Here is a 19,236-nt window from a genome sequence, read left to right as displayed (position 1 = left end):
ACACACCAAGCACGTACATAGATCAGCACAGGAAGACCAACCTGGAACCATTTTGATTCATTTTGAGCAAATTGTTTCTCTGCAAGGTCAAAGTGGGAAACCTCCCCATTGTTTCTTTCCTCACAAATCCTGTCTTAAGGACACATTTAAGATATGAATAGGGTGTGAGCCTGTGACCTGGCCCAGGAACTAAGTATTTATCATTACAAAAGAGTGGCCAGGCTCCCCAGGCAATCCAGTCAAGTAACCTGCCAGACAGGAGATAAACAATGACAGGAGAAAAACAACATTCAAATTTCTGTTTTAGACCACCTTTTCTGTGATGTAGGTATGATGTATCTGAAGGGTGGTCTAAGGTTACACCCCTTCTGTGATGTATGTATGATGTTTCTGGGGGTGGTCTTGATCTAGGTAAAGGTCAAGGGACCCCCTGACCATTAGGTCCAGTCGTGACCGACTCTGGGGTTGCGGCGCTCATCTTGCCTTATTGGCTGAGGGAGCTGGCGTACAGGTCATGTGGCCAGCATGACTAAGCCACTTCTGGCGAACCAGAGCAGCGCACGGAAACGCCGTTTACCTTCCCACTGGAGCGGTACCTATTTATCTACTTGCACTTTGACGTGCTTTCGAACTGCTAGGTGGGCAGGAGCAGGGACTGAGCAATGGGAGCTCGCCCCATCGCGGGGATTCGAACCACCGACCTTCTGATCAGCAAGTCCTAGGCTCTGTGGTTTAACCTACAGCGCCACCTGTGTCTTGATCTACAGGGTGGCATTTTCAAAAGTCTTTATAAGGCCTTGTGTGGCATTGTTCTGGGTTCCTCCTTTCCTGTGAGTGAGGGGAGCACCCTGCTACAGCAGATCAATAAAGATCAAGCTTACTAGCTGCTTTGCTTCTCAATATTCTTTGGTTGGCCTCTGTTATTTTCTCCTACCAATAGGGAACCTATGTAGGGACTCTATATGGGCTCTTGGATACCCCATAAGGGAAAAAGTGCAATTTTTGTTTACAACAATAACATGTGCTGGTTCATAGTAAAAACAGATTTCCAAAAATGCTTTCAGTGTTCAGGTGAAAGTTTATTTGCATTTGCTGTTTTTTGCTTTTTTGTGTATTTTTTAAGAGCAATCAAAGGAGACAAAAGCTGTTTAAGGAGTTTCAGATGCAGATATTTAGCAGTCGTATCTTGCTTGGCAACCCAATGGCAGCCCAGGCCTCTCGCCTGACTCAGCTCAGTCGCTTTCATACCGCACTATCCATTAGGTCAAGAAGAAGAGCATCTACCATCATCTGTACGGAGGAACATGCAGCAGTAGCAGAAGGCGGCACCGTTGGGAAGGAGTCAGCTGCTGACTCGTCAAACTCTTTTGAAGACAGCAAGTATTCAAAGGTTTAAAAACCAAAGTACAATACAAAAAGGAAGATATAAAATTGCAAACGAAAAACAAACCAAATTGCCAGTCTGAGCCATGGTTGTGGCAAGTACAGAAAAGAAAGAAGGAAAAGTAGAGGCTTTTGTGTCATAACACATAAAGAGAAGAGTCTTAAGTTGCCAGAGAAAGATTATTTACACCAGAACCTCAAAGGCAGACTTCACAATATCAGTCAAAGGCCAAACACGGGGGGCTTTATTTACAGAGGGCAACATTAAATAGCACTTTGAAGCAACGATTGTCAGACACAGACACTGAAGTTTTTGCAGCCCGACTGATAACACAGAGCGTTATTGTGACCTCTGCTTCTGGCTAATCTGGGCCAGGCCTGGCCCCAATCCCTTTTTGGTGGGGAGAGAGGCAGCTTGGAGATCTGCAGTGTGTGGAGGGGAGTCGGGGATTGCACTGGGGCTGGGCTTGGTGGACCCCTGCCCTGCCAATCGACAAGGACATGGGCCAGCTGTGATCAGGGCTGCTGTTAATGTCAGTGTGTGGCAGTGGGCAAAATCCCAAGGAGTTACTGTGGAGTCCCAGTGTGGGAATTGTGGCTTTACCGATTGGAAGGCGCCTATTGCTGCCTTTGCTCCTTTCCCTTGCTCTTCCACGAAACCGGTGCTATATCCACACACTCAGCCTCACTACGTGTAACTCTCCTGAGATGGCCGCGGGACCAAATTCTGCTATGTATGTTTTGCGGTCACACTTTCCAGCTGTGAAATGTGGTATTGGCCCCAGAACCGAAGCATCCTAGGAATCCTGGGTGTGGTGGGCAGATGAGAGTAGCTTACATACACCATCCCTAAACTGGATGCACTGGCTGCTGACGGGGGACAAATCAGGGCTAGCTTCTGACCTTAGTAACCTGTGAGCAGCTCACCTCAAAGACTCCCTCCTCCCAGCGCAGGTCTTGCAGCTCAGCAGAGTTGGCCTCACCTTCTTGACTCTTCCACCTCTGCACCAAGTTCAGGAGTTGTTGATTGCTGGTTGAAATCTAGAGGGGAATGAAGGCCTGGGAGGTGCAGCCCCTCTCTGGGAAGAGGCTACAAGTTGACCCCCACGTAGAATCATAAAGGTTGGAGGGGCCCGTAAGGGTCCTTTAGTCCAGCCCCTGCAATCAGTAACCATGGCTAGGCTGAAAGAAGGCAATTAATAGGCTCTCCTAGTAACTTTGGTGGGGTGGAAGACGGAGCCAAAATGCCGTTCTTTCAAAAGCTGCCTAGCTGCACCCATCAAAATATATCCATTGTCTCCCAATCTTCCATTGTAAACCCGGGGCAGGGGCGGGAAAAGATATGACCCATCACAAAACTGCTACTTTTACACCCTAGGAAAACCACTTTTCCTCCTCAGGGAGTGAATGCCCACAGATCAGCTGCATAAGGATGGTGATGATGACAGGCTTGCTTCATCATAATTCAGCATTTGCTTATGCCTTGCTGCTTACATGGAATAAGTGCTCTTGTGATCAGATGCCCAGTTATAAATGAATAATTACTAAGTGAATATTGTGTAATTACAGAGTGAGAGTGGGAGTCTGTTCTCCGCTAACTTCTCTTCTAAATATTATTTTAAAAAATAAGAATTGGGACTTGATAATCTTTGATTACTCAGAGCTTGCTATGCTCAAATAAATGGGGGCACATTTCATCAGGAATGAACCCAAGACAAACCCCGAATGCATCCAGGGCATTCCCTTCACAAGAATAAAGGTAATGCTGTAGGATAGATGGGCTGGGCCTGCTTCCCAATGTGCTGGCAAACTGGGCTTTCAGGCGGTTCTTGCTTTCCAGATACAATAGCCTCCAGTTCACAAAATCATAAATTTGTAGAGTTGGAAGGGATCACGAATGTCCTCTAGTCCAACCCCCTGCAATGCAGGAATCTTTTGCCCAGTGTGGGGCTTGAAGCCACAGCCCTGAGCTTAAGAGTCTCATGCTCTACCAGCTGAACTATCCCAGTTGGCTGTGAGGGGCTCTCACTCCACCTTCTCCAACTGGGTGCCCTCCAGATATTTTAGACCACAACTCTCATCAGCTCCAGCCAGCACACTTGTTCTGACTGGGAACTGTAGTCCAAAACATTTGGAGCATTCCCAGCTGGGGAAAGCTGAATAACTCGTGAGACCTGGCCAGAGTAATGAGCCACCCTTTCTCGCCTCACTCTGTGTCCTCTGCAAGGCTTCGGCATTTATTTTCTAGCCTTCCTGTGGTCTCCTTGAAGCCCCGCCTCTGCTCAGCCCCTCTGTTTAACCAGCCTCCCTCCATGTACTCAACACCCTTTTCTCCCTAGGTAAAGGTAAATGTACCCCTGCCTGTACGGGCCAGTCTTGCCAGACTCTAGGGTTGTGCACTCATCTCACTCTATAGGCCGGGAGCCAGCGCTGTCCGCAGACACTTCCGGGTCACGTGGCCAGCGTGACAAGCTGCATCTGGCGAGCCAGCGCAGCACACGGAATGCCGTTTACCTTCCCGCTGGTAAGCGGTCCCTATTTATCTACTTGCACCCAGGGGTGCTTTCGAACTGCTAGGTTGGCAGGCGCTGGGACCGAACGACGGGAGCGCACCCCACCGCGGGGATTCGAACCGCTGACCATGCGATCGGCAAGTCCTAGGCACTGAGGTTTTACCCACAGCGCCACCCGCGTCCCCTTTTCTCCCTATAGCCCCTTTAAAGACTTGGGGAAGAGGGGAACAAAAGAGAAAGTTCCTCTGGCAGCAACCGCAGAATGCCATGACCTCCCCACTTAGCAGTGGTTCCCCATGTGCTTGGCAAGCCTTGCTTTTCTTTCCTCTGCCCATGCCTCTGTAAACTGAAGGGAGTGTGTCACGCAATGAAAGCTGTTGGCGCAACAAAGGCAGCAGTCCTTAGAGAGCAACAGGATTCTTTACAGAGTTGTTTTGGCCTTTGGAATCAAAAGAGCAGTTTCCTTCCAGGGTAGCTGGCATGACTCCCAACTGAATCTCTCTCAGAAAATATGAGCCCCCAAGCATCTTTCCATAGCATTCATGAGCCCCTGAGTCCCTCTCAGCAATGATATGCTGCTCACATCTCCACTGACAACATTCTGCAAACACAGTGTCGTCACCACCCCTTCCTCACACATCATGTGGAAACTTGTAAAGTGTAGAGCTTATATGGTGGTCCGCTTCTGCTCCTAAATATTATTTTCCTGACCAGATCTGCTCTGTTTCACAGCAACTGCCTTTCCTGGAGAGAATTTGGACCTTGCGTGGCCTCAGTCCGCCAGATTCTGACTACACACCTAGAATCAGGGCTTCCCCCCCAGCTGGAACTCGCCAGAACTCAGTTCTGGCACCTCTCAGGTGGGCACCATTGCTTCCAGCACCTCCTTTTCTAGAAAAATTGCACTGCCTGGAATCATAGAATTGTAGAATTGGAAGGGACCCAATAGGTCATCTGTTCCAACCCCCTGGGTGAAATCGAGCAGCCGTTCTTCAGACTCACCGTCTGAGCTGGCGACTTGGTCTTTGGAGGTGCCATTTCAGTGCTGGGAGAAGGAAGATTCTCAGTGAGGTTTAAAGGTCTGGGATACAAATATAGCAATGAATAAATTCAAGATTACATTGAGTGATATATATGAGAGCATTGGTTGTGGCTTACATAGGAAGCTGCCCTATACAGATTCCATATAGCTGAATATTGTCTACACTGATTGGCAGCAGCTCTCTGGGGTTTCAGGCAGAACTTTCTCCCAGTCCTGAAGATGCCAGGGATTTGAACCTGGGATCTTCTGCTTGCAAGGCAGATGTTTGGCCACTAAGCTGTGGCTCCTCCCCACACTTTGCATTTGTTTGCATTGAATGGCTATAGCAAACTTATCAGCTCAGGCTAATCAGGTAATTCCGCCACCTTCAGTTGTCATGATTTTGACATGCACACCTGGCAAATGAAATCGAGGCTGCAGCAGGCAGGACCAGTGAGTTGCCCAGAAATTGGAGGGCTTTCCAGGAAGGAGGAGACATGGCCCCAACCCTTCCCAAAGGGATCTCCTGCATAAACTGTCCATTCAACCTACCATTTAAGCAACGTTTGTGTATAATCAACATTGTTTGATGTTATTAGCTGGTCTGTGGAAGCACCAGAACCAGAGAAGCCTTTTGTTGTAGTAGTTTCATAACAGCAGGACATCTCCAGTCACTTATTCTTTATAAAAATGACTGAGTTCTAAAATATTCATTCCCTTTCATCTGTTGAGGAAAAGGGGAGGATTTGGTCCTTATTACAAGAGAAATGAGTTTCTCTATGCAAAGCACCAGTATAATTTTTGAGGTACAAGAAGAGTGAAATCTCTCCATCAGTGAGTTTAAAAGAAGAAATGCATAGCTGTCAACTTTCAGATTTGAAAACAAGGGATCAGCAGCCTCACCTGTCCCAGGAACAGTCTACGGGATATCTAATAATCCGGGATAGCAGCGGGAAGCGGCGCTGGAATAAGGGAATTTCCCGCAAAAAAAGGGAAGGTTGACAGCTATGGAAATGGGGCTGGTTATTTTACTCTCAAAATGTACTTGTATGCACCAGCGGAGCCCCTGTGTGGACACACACTCCCCACTTTCTAACAAATGGGATGAAAGAAGCAACTTCTCTGGCTCAGATAGGAGATGGTTCCTTTATGAAGGTGTTGCTTTCTGGGTATTGTGACACAGAGACCTGATCTACTCCATGTGAGCAGCTCTCACCCATTTCAGTGTGTCTTGTGCAGGAGAACATGCACGTAGATTGTGCCCAAATAGATTTGCATTACCCTTGTGATTCTTTGCATAGGCATGTTCACATGAGAGCAAAAGGCCATTGCTTAAGTCTCCCTAACTGGCCAGTGGCAGAGGTAATGCATAGGGGACTCTTGTCAATTTCAGTTTCTCTCTGTTATTCCAATCTTAAATCCAGTTCTTCACATTTCCACATCAGTTTGCAATGTATTTTTTAAGTCCTGCTGGAAATTCATTAGCATTTTAGTGTGAATTTCCTCTAACACGCACATTTCTGTATGCCATTTTGCCTAATAACAAATTTTAGCAAAGCATATTTTCTTCAAACACAACTTTACCTCTGTAGACGCATTACTGTACACACCACTTTCTCAGAAAACTGCAATGCAAAATTTGGAGGATAGTTGTTCTTCAATTTGTATATTGTTTTGGGAAGTGTGAATTGGTAGTGTTGCCTTTCAATGCAAACTGAATCATATTTCTTCCCCCATCTCTAGTGCTAGAACACACAAATTTGTTCTGGAGCGGGAAATAGCAGGGGTTGAAGTGTTAAAGTCTCCTGCAATACCCCCAAGAATCCTGATCTGGATTGTTCCCCCCACCCACAGCACCCCAACAACACCCACAGAAAAACCCCCATCAGTCACACTTTTGCTAATTGTGCAATGGTGTCGTGCTTAGTTTGGCCCCAGTGCTAGTGAAGGATCACATTTGTGTGTAACCTAATCCTAACTGTTCTTTTCTTAACTTTAGAAAAACCTACTTCTGGTGGGGCAATAAGAGAAGTGGCTTCACATATCCACCTAACGTTTTCACCTTTCTTAAATCACCCCCCAAATGTTTCTTTCTTCTTGCTGAGTCTCAAAATGCAGAGCAGAGTGGAGGCTTGGATTGGAACAGGGAACTAACTGACTGGCAGGGAAAATGTTAAGCACTGCTCAGCCCCCCCCCCCCAATTTTCTCAGTCCTGATCACTCCACCAGAAGCAGCAGCTTTATTTTCAGATGAGGTGAAACTGCCATGATGTGCCTGTAATGCTTAGCATGGCTTGAAGAATTTAAGGGCAGGAGCATCCAGACGTCTTGGGCCACAACTCCCATCAGCCCCAGCCAGCATGGCCAATGGGCAGGAATGATGGAAACTGTAGCCAGACTGCACCTGGCTGTCCCCAACCCTGCCTGGGAGGAACAAAGATTGCAGCAGACCTCTTTGGTGGGTCCCCAGCCACTGCCCCCCCCCCCCGATCCAGCCAAACAAAGGAAAACACTAAGAGCTCTAATTAACTTCCGTTGAAAATCTGTATCTGTGTCCCAGCTAAGCATCGCGAGTGATGCTCAGATCACTTCTAAATGTGAATGCAGTAGAGAGAGCAGAGGCAGGCCATTTCTGTGCAGAAACTGCACCCCTATCCAAGTGGCTCTCAAAAGCAATTTACAGCTGCAGCAAATTTTACAATCACTTGTGAAAACACCTCAAGCGTGATAAAATCCCTTAATAGTGCAGTAAGTGAGAAAATAGTATTTTTGTAAGCTTTCCATCGTATTATCCGTTGTGATTACACAAGTGACATTATCGGCAGTGTTTGTGGCTGTCTTGATAGTCCAGACAACCAAACTAGCACTTACGTGGCTGAAATGGAGTTATCGTAATACATATTTTCCTTAATGTAGTGCAGGTGGAACTTGGGAGAATCTGATTTATTTCCCACTAGGGCATCAGCACTTTACCAGCAGCTGGAACAGAGAGGCCTCTCTAGATCTGATGGAGCTGCTGGGTGGCCACAGCTGACCATCTAAGGACAAGAAGTTCCCTTAGATCAAGCCAGGTCCCTGATCCACCTCACCAAGCTTCAGCCACTCCAACTGGCAACAGATCTCAGAGGCGTCATCAGGTGAGAGACCTCCTTTGGTCCTGTGACCTGGTGTCCTTTTCTCACCCGAGACACCTCAAATTGATCCCTGGATCATGTGCATGCAAAGCACATGCTCTACCCCCGAGGAGACGTGTGCGTGCGTGGGGATATTGCAGCCCATAAATCTAAGCGGGTTTCAATCCAGAACCAGTAGACAGTCCTCAAAACAAGGGAAATCATTCCACCATTTGTTAGCCTGGATTGTGAACCGGGGACCAGCCCCCTGCTCATTTTGAAGCCTGGAGCAGAAAATCCACAGGGTACCCCCAGTACATTGAGAAGTTCTCCTGCACAAGCCCCATCAAAAAGAATATGAGATGTGCAAGAGACTCACCATCCTCTTGTACACCTCACAGCAACTTCCAATGAGGAAGAGCTTCTTGTTGGATTGTGCCCCAGGGGTCAGCTCTGTTCTCTTCCCCTTTGCCAGCCTAATGGCACCTGCCCAACCTTGTTCCACCTGCAGGGCAATCCGCTGGCGCAGGGGGAGCCAGTCCTTATATTAAAACACCCACCTTCCCCAAAGGCATTTAGTGTCACTCGTTCGTACGGAAAGAAGGTCCCTGGTGCTCAGCTGGCTCCTGGGTCAGATCCTTGCCCAAGAAATCCCATACCCTTCTCCAAGGGCTTCTCGGCAGCCGAAACAGCTTGTCTGCTTTAAAGTCCAGAGCAATTTCCGTCAGAGATTAATAGCGGCAATTGGATCAAGCATCCAAAAAACCAGTCCAACCTCCCGTTCCGCAGGTTCCCTGCTTCAGCAAGGGATCAGCACTCTCCCCAGTGCACACCAGTATTTCTGAAAGTGACCCGCTGTGCACTAGAAAGCAGTCCATGGGAAACTTCCACGCATGGGCCTGACGTGGCTTGGGACGTTTGCGCTGTGAAGTGACTGGCATTCAGTGGCAAGCACCCTCTCCGTCCCAAAGGGAGCATTTAAAAGGACAGACTATCTTGGTTATATCCTTGGATTTGTGGCCGGGAGGAGGGTTGTCTCACAAATCCTCAGAAAGCATTTCCTCACCTTCCCAAGCAAATCCCATGGGGGGAAAACATTCCAGGGTCCTCAGCCTCTCTTTTTCGCCGTCGAAAGAGATGCCACTGTAAGGAGGAGTTTTCCCTGTGGTGGCAAGAGCAGAGGGAGTAGCGGAAGGCAAGAGAGAGAAGAAAAGGAGGAGAAAGGAGGAGGAAGAAGAAGAGGAGGAGGAAGAAGAGCAGGGAGAAGCATCCAGGAGAGGACCTCAAGACTCTGTCTTCTCTTTCTTTTTGCTCTTTTTCAGAAAGGACGGGGCCCGGAATTTCTTTTTCTTCTTTGAAGGAGACTTGGATGGGGAGCCCTCGGGTGACACAGGTCCACTGGTGACCGTCTCTGTTTTGTCCTTAGGGGCGTCGGTGTCTGCGTTGGTGGTCATCTGGCTCATTCCTTTGCTGAGCAGGTCCTCTATGTTTTGATCATCGTCCTTGCCGTTCACCACCACCGTGCCTGGGTCGTCCGCCTTCTGGTCAGCTTCGGCAGGCGCCTGGCCACCGTCCGCCTTCTTCCCACCTTCCCAAAAGAAACAAGAAATGAGAGCTGAAGATTCAACCGATGTTGTCTTTGGATTGCACCAGGAGTGCTGCAAAACAAGTAGTTCAAGAGCAAGACATAGACGGGAGAGACCTGCTCATGCCAGGAGGCTTACTGGGTGACAGTGGCGTAGCATGGGTTGTCAGCACCCGGGGCAAGGCAAGTAATTTGCGCCCCCTAACCCTAACCCCCAGATGTTGCGCCCGGTGCGGCCGGCCCCCCCGCACCCCCCACGCTACGCCACTGCTGGGTGACCTTGGGGCCAGTCCCTGTCTCTCATCCTGATCTACCTCACAGGGTTGTTCTGCAGAAAGGGGCACAGGGGTGTGTGTGAAACAATAATAAAGGGCTAGAACAGATGGGTGACAATACGATTGGGAGTGAGGGGATGGAGAGAATCAATAAGGTGCATTCAAGAAAACAAACACCAGTAACTAATATTGCTTCCTCACCAAAATGCAATTATTATTATTATTATTATTATTATTATTATTATTATTATTATTATTATTATTATATTACAGTGGTGCCTCGCAAGACGAAAAGAATCCGTTCCGCGATTCTCTTCGTCTAGCGGTTTTTTCGTCTTGCGAAGCAACCCCATTAGCGGCTAAGAGGATTAGCGCTATTAGCGATTTAGCGGCTTAGCGGCTATTAAAGGATTAGCGGCTAAGCTGCTAAAAGGCTATTAGTGGCTTAGCGGCTTTGAAAAAGGGGGGGGGGAAGGGCGAGACTCGCAAGACGTTTTCGTCTTGCGAAGCAAGCCCATAGGGAAATTCGTCTTGCGAAGCGCCTCCGCAACGTAAAACCCTTTCGTCTTGCGGGTTTTCCGTCTTGCGAGGCATTCGTCTTGCGGGCCACCACTGTACTACCGTATTAAAAGAAATAACTTTTTTATTGTTAAGAATGGCTAACAATAAAACTGTAACATTAGCAAAGGTTAGAACTACAATGCATAATGATTGTCGTTCCTTTGGAGAGCCAGCAGTGGTGCAGTGGTTAGTGTTGGAATCTGACCTGGGAGAACCGGGTTCGAATCCCAGCTTAGCCATGAAGCTGGGCCAATCGCTACCCCCTCAGCCTAACCTACCCCACAGGGTTGTTGTGAGTATGAAATGGGGAGAGGGAGAACCACCTTGAGCTGCTTGGAAGAAAAGGTGGGCTGTAAATGTAATGAGCACATAAATAACTACTGCAATACTTTGTACAGCAAGAACCGTCATGTTGGTGCCTGCTCCAAAGGCCTGCCTGAGCAGAGCCCTGGAGCGGATGCCCGAATGAACATTGGGATGGGGAGGGACAAGCTGGTCTCAAGAGGAAGAGAGTTCCACACTTGGAGCCTCTCCTGCAGACTGCAAAAGCCTGGGGCTGGCCGGGGCTGCAGAGAGAAGAGGCGCTTCTTCAAGCAGCTGGCTCCAAGTGCCGCCATCTTGAACTGGTCCTGCTGTCGACACTGCAATGCTTTCATGATCAGCGTCATCAGACCCTACTGGACGCGCAGCAGGATTCTGCCCCACTTTTCGAGGGAGCGCACAGCAGTAATCCAAGCAGCAGGTTAGCAAAGCATGAACTACCGTGGGTAGGCTAGTCTCCACAGGGCGGTAGGAGGGCCTGCTAGGGCTGGGCATAGGGACTCCTAGCTGCGGATGCTGCATGAGTCTCTGTCAGCAGTTTGGAATCTAGGAACAGAGGAAGACAGGAACGTGCCTTATACTGAGTCAAACTGCTGGCCCATCAAGCTCACTGTTGCCTGCACTGACTGGCAGCAGCTGTCCAGGATTTCAAGCAGGAGTCTCTCCCAGCCCTATCAGGAGCTGCCATTGAGGACTGAACTGGGATCTTCCGCTTGCCCACTAAGCTGCGGTCCAAGCTGCACATCTGTTCCTTTCAGGGGAAGGCTGCCTGGTTCGGAACAGGCCATCTAGGGATTTCTCAGATCCAGGAACCCCCACAGCTTCCACCTTACCAAGATCCTTCCTCAGCTTATTGGCCTTCATGCAGCCCATACAGCCTCTTCAGATTAAGCCCTCTACTTCTTTCCTACAGATGTTTAATAGCATATTGGTGTTAAACAGAGCTTTAAAGTGTTCCAAGTACAATCTATAGGCGCACATTATCTATAACCCTTACAACAACCCCACAGGTAGGGGTTAGGTATATTGCAGATGGCATGGGGTTCAGGCTTAGGGATGGTGGCAAGCACTAAAGGAACTTAGAAAGTTCCCAGCGCATGTGAGATTTGAATATAATACTACTAATAAAGGTAAAGGTACCCCTGCCCGTACGGGCCAGTCTTGCCAGACTCTAGGGTTGTGCGCTCATCTCACTCTATAGGCCGGGAGCCAGCTCTGTCCGCAGACACTTCCGGGTCACGTGGCCAGCGTGACAAGCTGCATCTGGCGAGCCAGCGCAGCACACAGAACGCCGTTTAGAACGCTGGTCTGAACCTCAGTGTCCGGGCTAAACGATGGGAGTGGAGAAGAAGGGGCTTCCTGGTCTGTTCCTGGGTCTCTTATGCTACACCAGTTCTTGTACATATTCTGTACTACATGTTACACTAAATATTTTTGCAATATGCCACAAAAACACAATGTATTGCAAAGAAAACTTTGCTAATCAGCAGACCGCATATGATGTAGGGGAGCCCCCCCCCCCAACCATAGAGAGGTTTCTATACTGCTACAGGGTGGGCCTACTCCATCAACCCATTAGGAAAAGTCTTAACAATGATGAGAGCTGCAACAAAGTCCAACATTCAGTTCTGTTCAGTACAAATTTATTACAAATGTAGGCTGCAGTCCTCTATTAAAGCCTCCTTCCTTTCCCCTGAGTGGAATCAGAAACGGAGACGGGGGCAATTCAGAGAGGCTGCTCAAGAGGCAATTCAAATCCTCCCGTCACATTCATCAGGATGCAATAAAAGAGGCCAAACTACCACGATGGTTGCCACAGGTCCCCCATCCCTGCTATATACTTTTGTACTGTTTTATTGTTGTTAGCCGCCCTGAGCCCAGCTTCGGCTGGGGAGGGCGGGATATAAATAAAATTTATAATAATTATTATTATTATTATTATTATTATTATTATTATTATTATCTTGTTATTATAATTTACCCATCGCTCACTCTAAGGTCCCAGGGTGGGTTACAACATTGAAACCTGTTCCAAACAACTTACAATCACAAGGCAATGGTGGGTCCTAAAAACTTACACCTCAAGTGTCAGAAGCCAGAATAAAGAGGTGCATCTTCAACATTCTCGGGCAACTGTTAAATGATGGTGCCAGACACACCTCTAGGGGCCACCACAAAGAAAGCCCTCTCCTCCTGGGCCACCAAGCCTCCGAGGGCAGACAAGCCACCAGGAGGCCCCCCTCTGCCTATCATAGCACCCAAGGGGGACTGTAGGGAAGGTAGTCATCTTTCAGTTATTTGGGGTCTGAGACATTTAGGGCTTTAAACACTAATGTAAGCAGCTTAAATGGGGCCCAGGAACGAACTGGCAACCAGAGCAGCTGTTTTGAAATGGGTTAAAAGAAATCCAAAGGGAACCCCAGCCAGCAGTTTGGCTGCCCCTATCTACACAGAGATTCTGGCGGAGGCTTTTCCTAACCATGCTTAGCCAAGACCCTGTTTAACTGGAGCTTTTGGGGATGGATCCTGAAACTCTGCTTGCAAAGCGGATGGCCTGTCACTGCCCTGTGGGCCCTCTTGGCATCATGCAACTGTTTTACACACGTTTGCAGCTCCAAAAATGAAAGGGTTGCTCAGCCCTGAGATGCTGAAATGGAGGCTGGATTGAGGACCCCGTCCCTCCCTCCGGGAGCAGCTGAAAATTGAGAAAACAGCCTCTCTATACTTACTAAAGTGACAAGTATTCAGAATCAGAGGGAACTCCTTTGATGAGAGCAACACATGGAAAGAGAAAGGAGACAGTGTGGAGACAAGCACACCAAACACAACGAGGCACAAATGAGACAATGCAGGGGAGGGGGGAAGCAACAACACGACACCCCCCCCCCCCCATAGCCACAAGAAACCATGCCCCTCTCGGATCAGGGCCACACTTCCACTACACCCTTGAATAGGGCAGGGCATCACATCCTGGGGAGAGTAAGATTTCACAGCATCACAGAATTCTAGAGTGGAAGGTTCCCCAGGGGTCATCTAGTCCAACCCCCTGCCATGCAGGAATTATAGCGAAAGAGTCCCTGGCAGGTGGCCACCCAAGGAAGGAGGGTCCACCAGAGCAGGGCCAGGAGGGAAGGCAGGCCTTAATTCTCCCCCTGCCAGTAGCTGCTAGAATTAGCTAGCTGCTGCACATCTTGTTATCTTACAGGCACCAGGGGGTGGACCTTTTCCGCTGTGCCGCCCAGCCTTCAGGAGCTGCACCCCACCCCTCGATAAGACATCATCTGGGAATCTTTCAAGACTCTCTTGTTCACCCAAGCATTTGCCAGAAATTAGTGCAGAGGAAACAGATGTACCAGGCCTAGTTAGCAGGGACCCCCGGCTGAAATTCCATTATAAAGAAACAAAAAAGAAGCAAGTCTCATATATCCTAGACTCAGGTATGAAGCAAAAGGTATAGGTACTGTTCTAAGTGGTTTTTGTGGGATGAGCTAGCCTGGCTGCTCCTGCCTTTCAGCGTTTTTAGCCACCCCCATTTCTCCAATCCTATTAAAAGCATCTAATCCAGTGGCCACCAGCTCATCTTGTTGCTGTGAGTTCCAAAGCCTAACCTTTCATGGTGTGAAGAAGCAGGTGCTTGATTCTCAGAGCGCTGCAGAGGCTTCGCTTACCTTCTGAAGTCTTGGGCGGGCTTTTTAACGGAGGCTTGGCTGGGCTCTGGACTGTGGGATCTGCAGTCGACTCCAAAGGGGCCGTCACCTCTTCCTCCAGGCTTGTGTCTTTCTCACCTGGGAGGAGATGGGAATACAATGGAAGAAAGCATGTCTCAGGATGCCTGGATGTCCACAAGGATGGAGCAAATCCCCCCATCTCACTGTTTCTAAACTGTTTTGGACACAGAGCTGAAGGAGACTGCCAGGTGTCCTCCTTGCTCCTTTGCAAGGAGAAGGAGGTCTTTCAACCCCCCAAGACAGGGAGTTCAAAAGGAGGCGTCACAACTTGCTGGGGGCTGTGGTCATCAGCACAGGGGTCCAAAATTCTGTGCAGCCAAGGCAACATTTCAGGCGGCTCACCTACTACCGAGCTGGGTTTGAGGTCCTTGTATTAACTTACAAAGCCCTGAACATCTTAGGTCCAGGGTATCACAGGGATCCTGAGGCCCTAGATCCCAGCTCAGTCACTGCAGGAGCACTGATAATTCCTGGCGTTGGTAAGACTCCTTTGACAACAGCAAGTAACTGAGCCTTTAGTGCCATCAGTCCAGTCCTGTGGAACTTCCTGCCACTAGGGGATGAGTTTATGAAACCAAGGGAGCGGTGGCCCTGAAAAGAGTTGGAAGCCACTGCCCTAGGAATGAACTATTTTTCACTCTGTGATGACTATATAATAGGATAGGTATTATAATACATAATTCTCTCTCTCCAGGGTCAGAGCAAGGCAGTGGACTTTGGACTGAGAGAAGGAGAGTCCTGTTATAGGATGGGGAGGGGTTGGTTTGGATGTCATCTCCAAGTCTGTGCTGCTATGTCTGTGAGATGGGATTCTGTAGGAAAAGAAACGATTCACGTGGTAAAAAATAAATGTGGAAAACATAAAATTCTCCCCCACCCCTGTGGCTCTAGCACACCACCTACAAATTCCTTGGAACCATCCATATCCCATCCTTCCCAACTAATGCTTCTTTCTTGTCTCTCTCAGCTGATGACACAGCATTCATCTCCCCAGAGTGTTTAGGTGGCCCCTATTTTATCAAGTGTCGTTAGTTGCTAATACCAAAGCAAGCGCTATGGTCTTTCAGCCCACTCAAGTTTCTAGTTCTCAGCCGCAACCAGCCCCTGTGCTCCTGAACTATGATATTTACCATCGAGACCCAGTTTCTTTCTTTCCACTTCCTTCTTGTACTCCTCCAGCTCCTGGTCTGTCAGCTGACTGAAAGGGTTTGGTGGCTCCGGCTCCGGAGGAACCTCGTTGTGAGATACATCCTTCATTTCTCCGTCTGCCAAGTGACTCTCTGTAGACTGCATTGGGAGGCAAGAATGAGGTAAATATGGGGGGGGAGCCTGCAGGCAGAACCATGGAGGCTGGAAAGCAGAAAGGTGCTCTGGGCCCACGGATCAATCCTATCATGCTTCGATCCCACCCTTTCTCAGTGGCTGCTCCCAACCTTTGGAACTCCCTTCCTAGTGAAGCTAGACTGGCTCCCTCCTCGTGGTCCTTCTGCCGGCAGCTGAGTACCAGTTTATACCGAGAGGGAAGGGAAGGGCTTTTAATAGCACCGTCCTGTTTTTATTATTTGTATTTTAATAGATTTGTCTTTTTACATTGTTTAAATTCTATTGGAGTTTAATTACTTTTTAACAATCTTTTCAGCATTTTTATTTTATTTTACCTGTGCTTTAATTTGTGCAAGCCATCTTGAGTCCTGGCTCATGAAAAAGGTGGGACATTGATGATGGTCTAACCCTCCACTGCAAAACATTTCGGCTAAATGGCAGGACGCCTCTTTAAAGGTCATTATAAGATGGCACTGGATGCCCCTATGCCTTTCCAGACTTCACTGTACTCCCTTGCCCTTATGCTTAAAGGCACATCCTTCCATGTGTGGTGGGAGCGTCCGTTGCTTAAAGATTTCTGGACCTGATATCTTTCAATGTCATCCATCATTATAGCATTTATGGAACGTTTAACTCACTCTTGGAGGGCGATAAAAGGATCAGCCAGGAAAGTTGCATTTGACTCTGTATGGTCTCAATTTATATTGTTTATTAACAACAGTACAGTAATCTCCCTTCCCCCTCAGTCATAGCAGCCGCTATGGAGAAATTATCTTAATGCTCTAGACTGAAGTACATCCTGTGGATGTGAGCTTAACCTGGAATGTAAAAGATTTTCCAAATCTGTTTTGATGCCATATGGATAATAGAAGACTTAACATTTGTACATGTATTTGTCCTGGGAGACAACACTTTATGGTTTGTAATTGGTTTTTTTTAAAAATGTCAATATTGTTTGCAAATAATAGTAATAGTAAAAGTAATAGTAATAATAATTGTGAGGGGCCTTTTGTGGGACATTATTACAGTCAAAGTCATATTTTGTCAGATAAGCACATGAAGAGGCTGAGGTTCACAGAGCTTTCCTGTTAAATTTGCTAGAGAGAACTCTGTGACATCTCTTCCTTTGTTTGCCTTGGCAGGAAGCTGTAACACTACATCCTTCCTTCCTGCCTGAGCATCTCTCTCTTTCCCTCATGCCTCTAAGCTGACTACTCAGACAACATTTTGAACTTAGATTTTGTACTTTTGTAACTTAGTAGTTATAAATCTGCCTTCATTTTGCTACTGTAAACTGCTGCTTCAAGACCTAGGTTAGGTAAGCAAATACTACTTTCACTTCTTCACAAAGCAACGTGTGTGATGGTCATTTTTAAGGGAGAGAAAAGCAGTAATACCAGGGAAAATCCCATCTGCCTTAAAGCATTCTGGATTCTTGTCTGTATAAAGTTAAATCAACCTTGTCTTAGCTTCCAAGTTAAATGCTGCAAAGGATGGTACTCTGCTGATCTCATAAACGTGAGCAAGGATCCTCTCCTACTGCCTAAATCCATTCCTACACCTTTCAGTGCTAAATTCTTGAGGGTGAAATTTAATTCCCAGTGAGATCAGGAAAGCCCCAACCCTCTATTAGTTGAAATGAGCTTAAGTGCTGGGATTCAGCCAAGGAGCCCATGAAGGACTTCCGCTAGTGCAACTGGACTTCCTCCTGCTATCCTCCTCCATGCACACACAATTGGCTCTTTGGGGGTCCGGAGACACCCCAGAACTGCAGGGAGGTGGTGGTGGTGAAGAGGACAGATAGTTGCATCAGGCAAGCAGGAATGCTTGCACAAACAGAGTGATCTGCTTAGCGCTACGTTGAATCCCCGCCCCCCAGATGTCTATAGAATAAATAAGTAAAATATGCTTGTCCTCCTAACAGCCTGGTGAGATCAACGTGGTAGAGAAATGGCGCCTGATTTGGGGTCTCCATCCCAGTGACGCTTATGGCACTGGAGCCAGCCCCCTCCAGTCGACAGCCACTGGGGTGTGGCAGCTAGATGATCCTCCCAACTTTACAATTCAGTGATGCTATGATTCTATTCCAGGACATTCCCTGCAGGTTTTTACACCGGGAGGCTCCCTGAATGACAAGTACCGGGCTCCTGCTTTTCTCTGCTATCACGCTGGCGAGCAACTGGGACTGGGGTCCGGCTGATTTCACGTCCTGGCGGTTTTGTTCTCTAATCTGCAAGTGGAAATGAAGGAAAAGAGGAGAAAGTTTGTGGTCTGTGGGACTGAAGCAATGCCCCTGAAGAAGAGAAAGCAACGCACAAAGTTTCTTGGTGCCATCAGGGGCTGTGGATCAGGACCAGGCTCCCTGTTACCAGCACTGATGGGATACCTGGCTGGAGTTCTGACCTAGTCCAGCGCATTGCAGGGGGTTTGGACTCGCTGACTTCCAACCCTACAATTCTGTGACTCTACACTGCATTACACCAGCTCTCCCCATTGTATTTCTGCTAGGGAGAGAGGCTGCGGGGATTCTTCCTCAACACACAATTCCCAGGATTATTTTGGGGGTGCCATAGCAACGGAGGCGGTACCAACAGAAATGGAAAGTGTCCAAAGAGCAAATGGGAAGGAGGCGGCTGTACCTTATTCCTCATTTCCAGAACTTCTTGTGGGTCTGTGTAGAGAGGCACAAATTGGTTTGGGTTTTCAATTCGGATCGGTGTTCCACTGCTGGTTTTCTCCACCTCGTCTGCTTTCATCCACTGGGCAGCATGAAAAGTCAAGGGCAAATTGTAAGGGCAAAGGGAGGTCTCTTAAGGGTGGAGAAAGGGCACAGAGGGGTTCCTTAGCTGTGATTCTGGCACTGGATGATTTTTGGGGTCCCTTCCAACTCCGCACATGATCTGCAAAGCTGAGAGGCAGGATGGGATTTGGGGCTTCTGAATTCAAACTGATGAGTCAGCTTTTGCATCCACACTGAGAAAGAGCCCAGATATGTAAGGCTACAGACATTCAGGTTCCTAATTCAGCAAGAAGAGCTTTTCAGATCATCGTGACCCTCATCTTCTCTCGCTCACCTCACTGTGTGGGCCCTGCTGTCATGTGACTAGTCCTCATGAACTGTATAATCTGCCACTACTGAAGGTCACAACTCTTATTACCTATTTCCTGATTGTCACTGAAAACTGAAACGTATGTCCTCTGATTTTCTGAATAGTCCAAGGCAGAAATTTTCTTGAAATGAGTTAAATGGCCTGACTGAATTAAAACAGCTTTTCGAATCTTTAAACTCTCCCCCACGGTGAATATGTTTCATCCTCCTATACCAGCCAGTGACTGCTACTGGGGGTGGGGGAACGGACGGACCTGGAGGAGTAGCCTCAGCGCAAGAGGACAGAGCTTTGTCACACAAATAA

At 48.0% G+C, this 19,236-nt stretch overlaps 1 protein-coding gene and 1 long non-coding RNA gene across 4 annotated transcripts in view; one reads left to right on the top strand and one right to left on the bottom strand.

Annotated features, from left to right (window-relative positions):
* Positions 1-1,058: 1,058 nt before the first annotated feature.
* ADD2 (adducin 2) overlaps positions 1,059-19,236 on the bottom strand; it is an 88,500-nt gene continuing 70,322 nt past the window's right edge. For 2 of the 3 annotated variants that reach the window (XM_028741092.2, XM_028741094.2), the window contains 5 exons: positions 18,463-18,582; positions 17,964-18,053; positions 15,631-15,787; positions 14,441-14,557; positions 1,059-9,618 (listed from right to left, as the gene is read on the bottom strand). In XM_028741092.2, coding sequence (XP_028596925.2) covers positions 9,314-9,618; positions 14,441-14,557; positions 15,631-15,787; positions 17,964-18,053; positions 18,463-18,582 — 789 coding nt within the window. In that variant the 3' untranslated portion in view covers positions 1,059-9,313. Of the gene's footprint in view, positions 9,619-13,501; positions 13,536-14,440; positions 14,558-15,630; positions 15,788-17,963; positions 18,054-18,462; positions 18,583-19,236 lie in introns of all 3 variants that reach the window. The other variant, XM_028741093.2, reaches the window with a different exon arrangement.
* Positions 16,808-19,109, top strand: LOC114602645 (uncharacterized). Its single transcript, XR_003707958.2, has 2 exons — positions 16,808-17,141; positions 17,914-19,109. It is a non-coding gene; the product is annotated as an uncharacterized LOC114602645 (long non-coding RNA).

Source organism: Podarcis muralis, chromosome 7 (assembly GCF_964188315.1).
Source record: "Podarcis muralis chromosome 7, rPodMur119.hap1.1, whole genome shotgun sequence".
Lineage (NCBI taxonomy): Eukaryota > Metazoa > Chordata > Lepidosauria > Squamata > Lacertidae > Podarcis > Podarcis muralis.
Note: the sequence above shows the minus strand (reverse complement) of the source record. Positions and strands in the feature narration are given on the sequence as shown.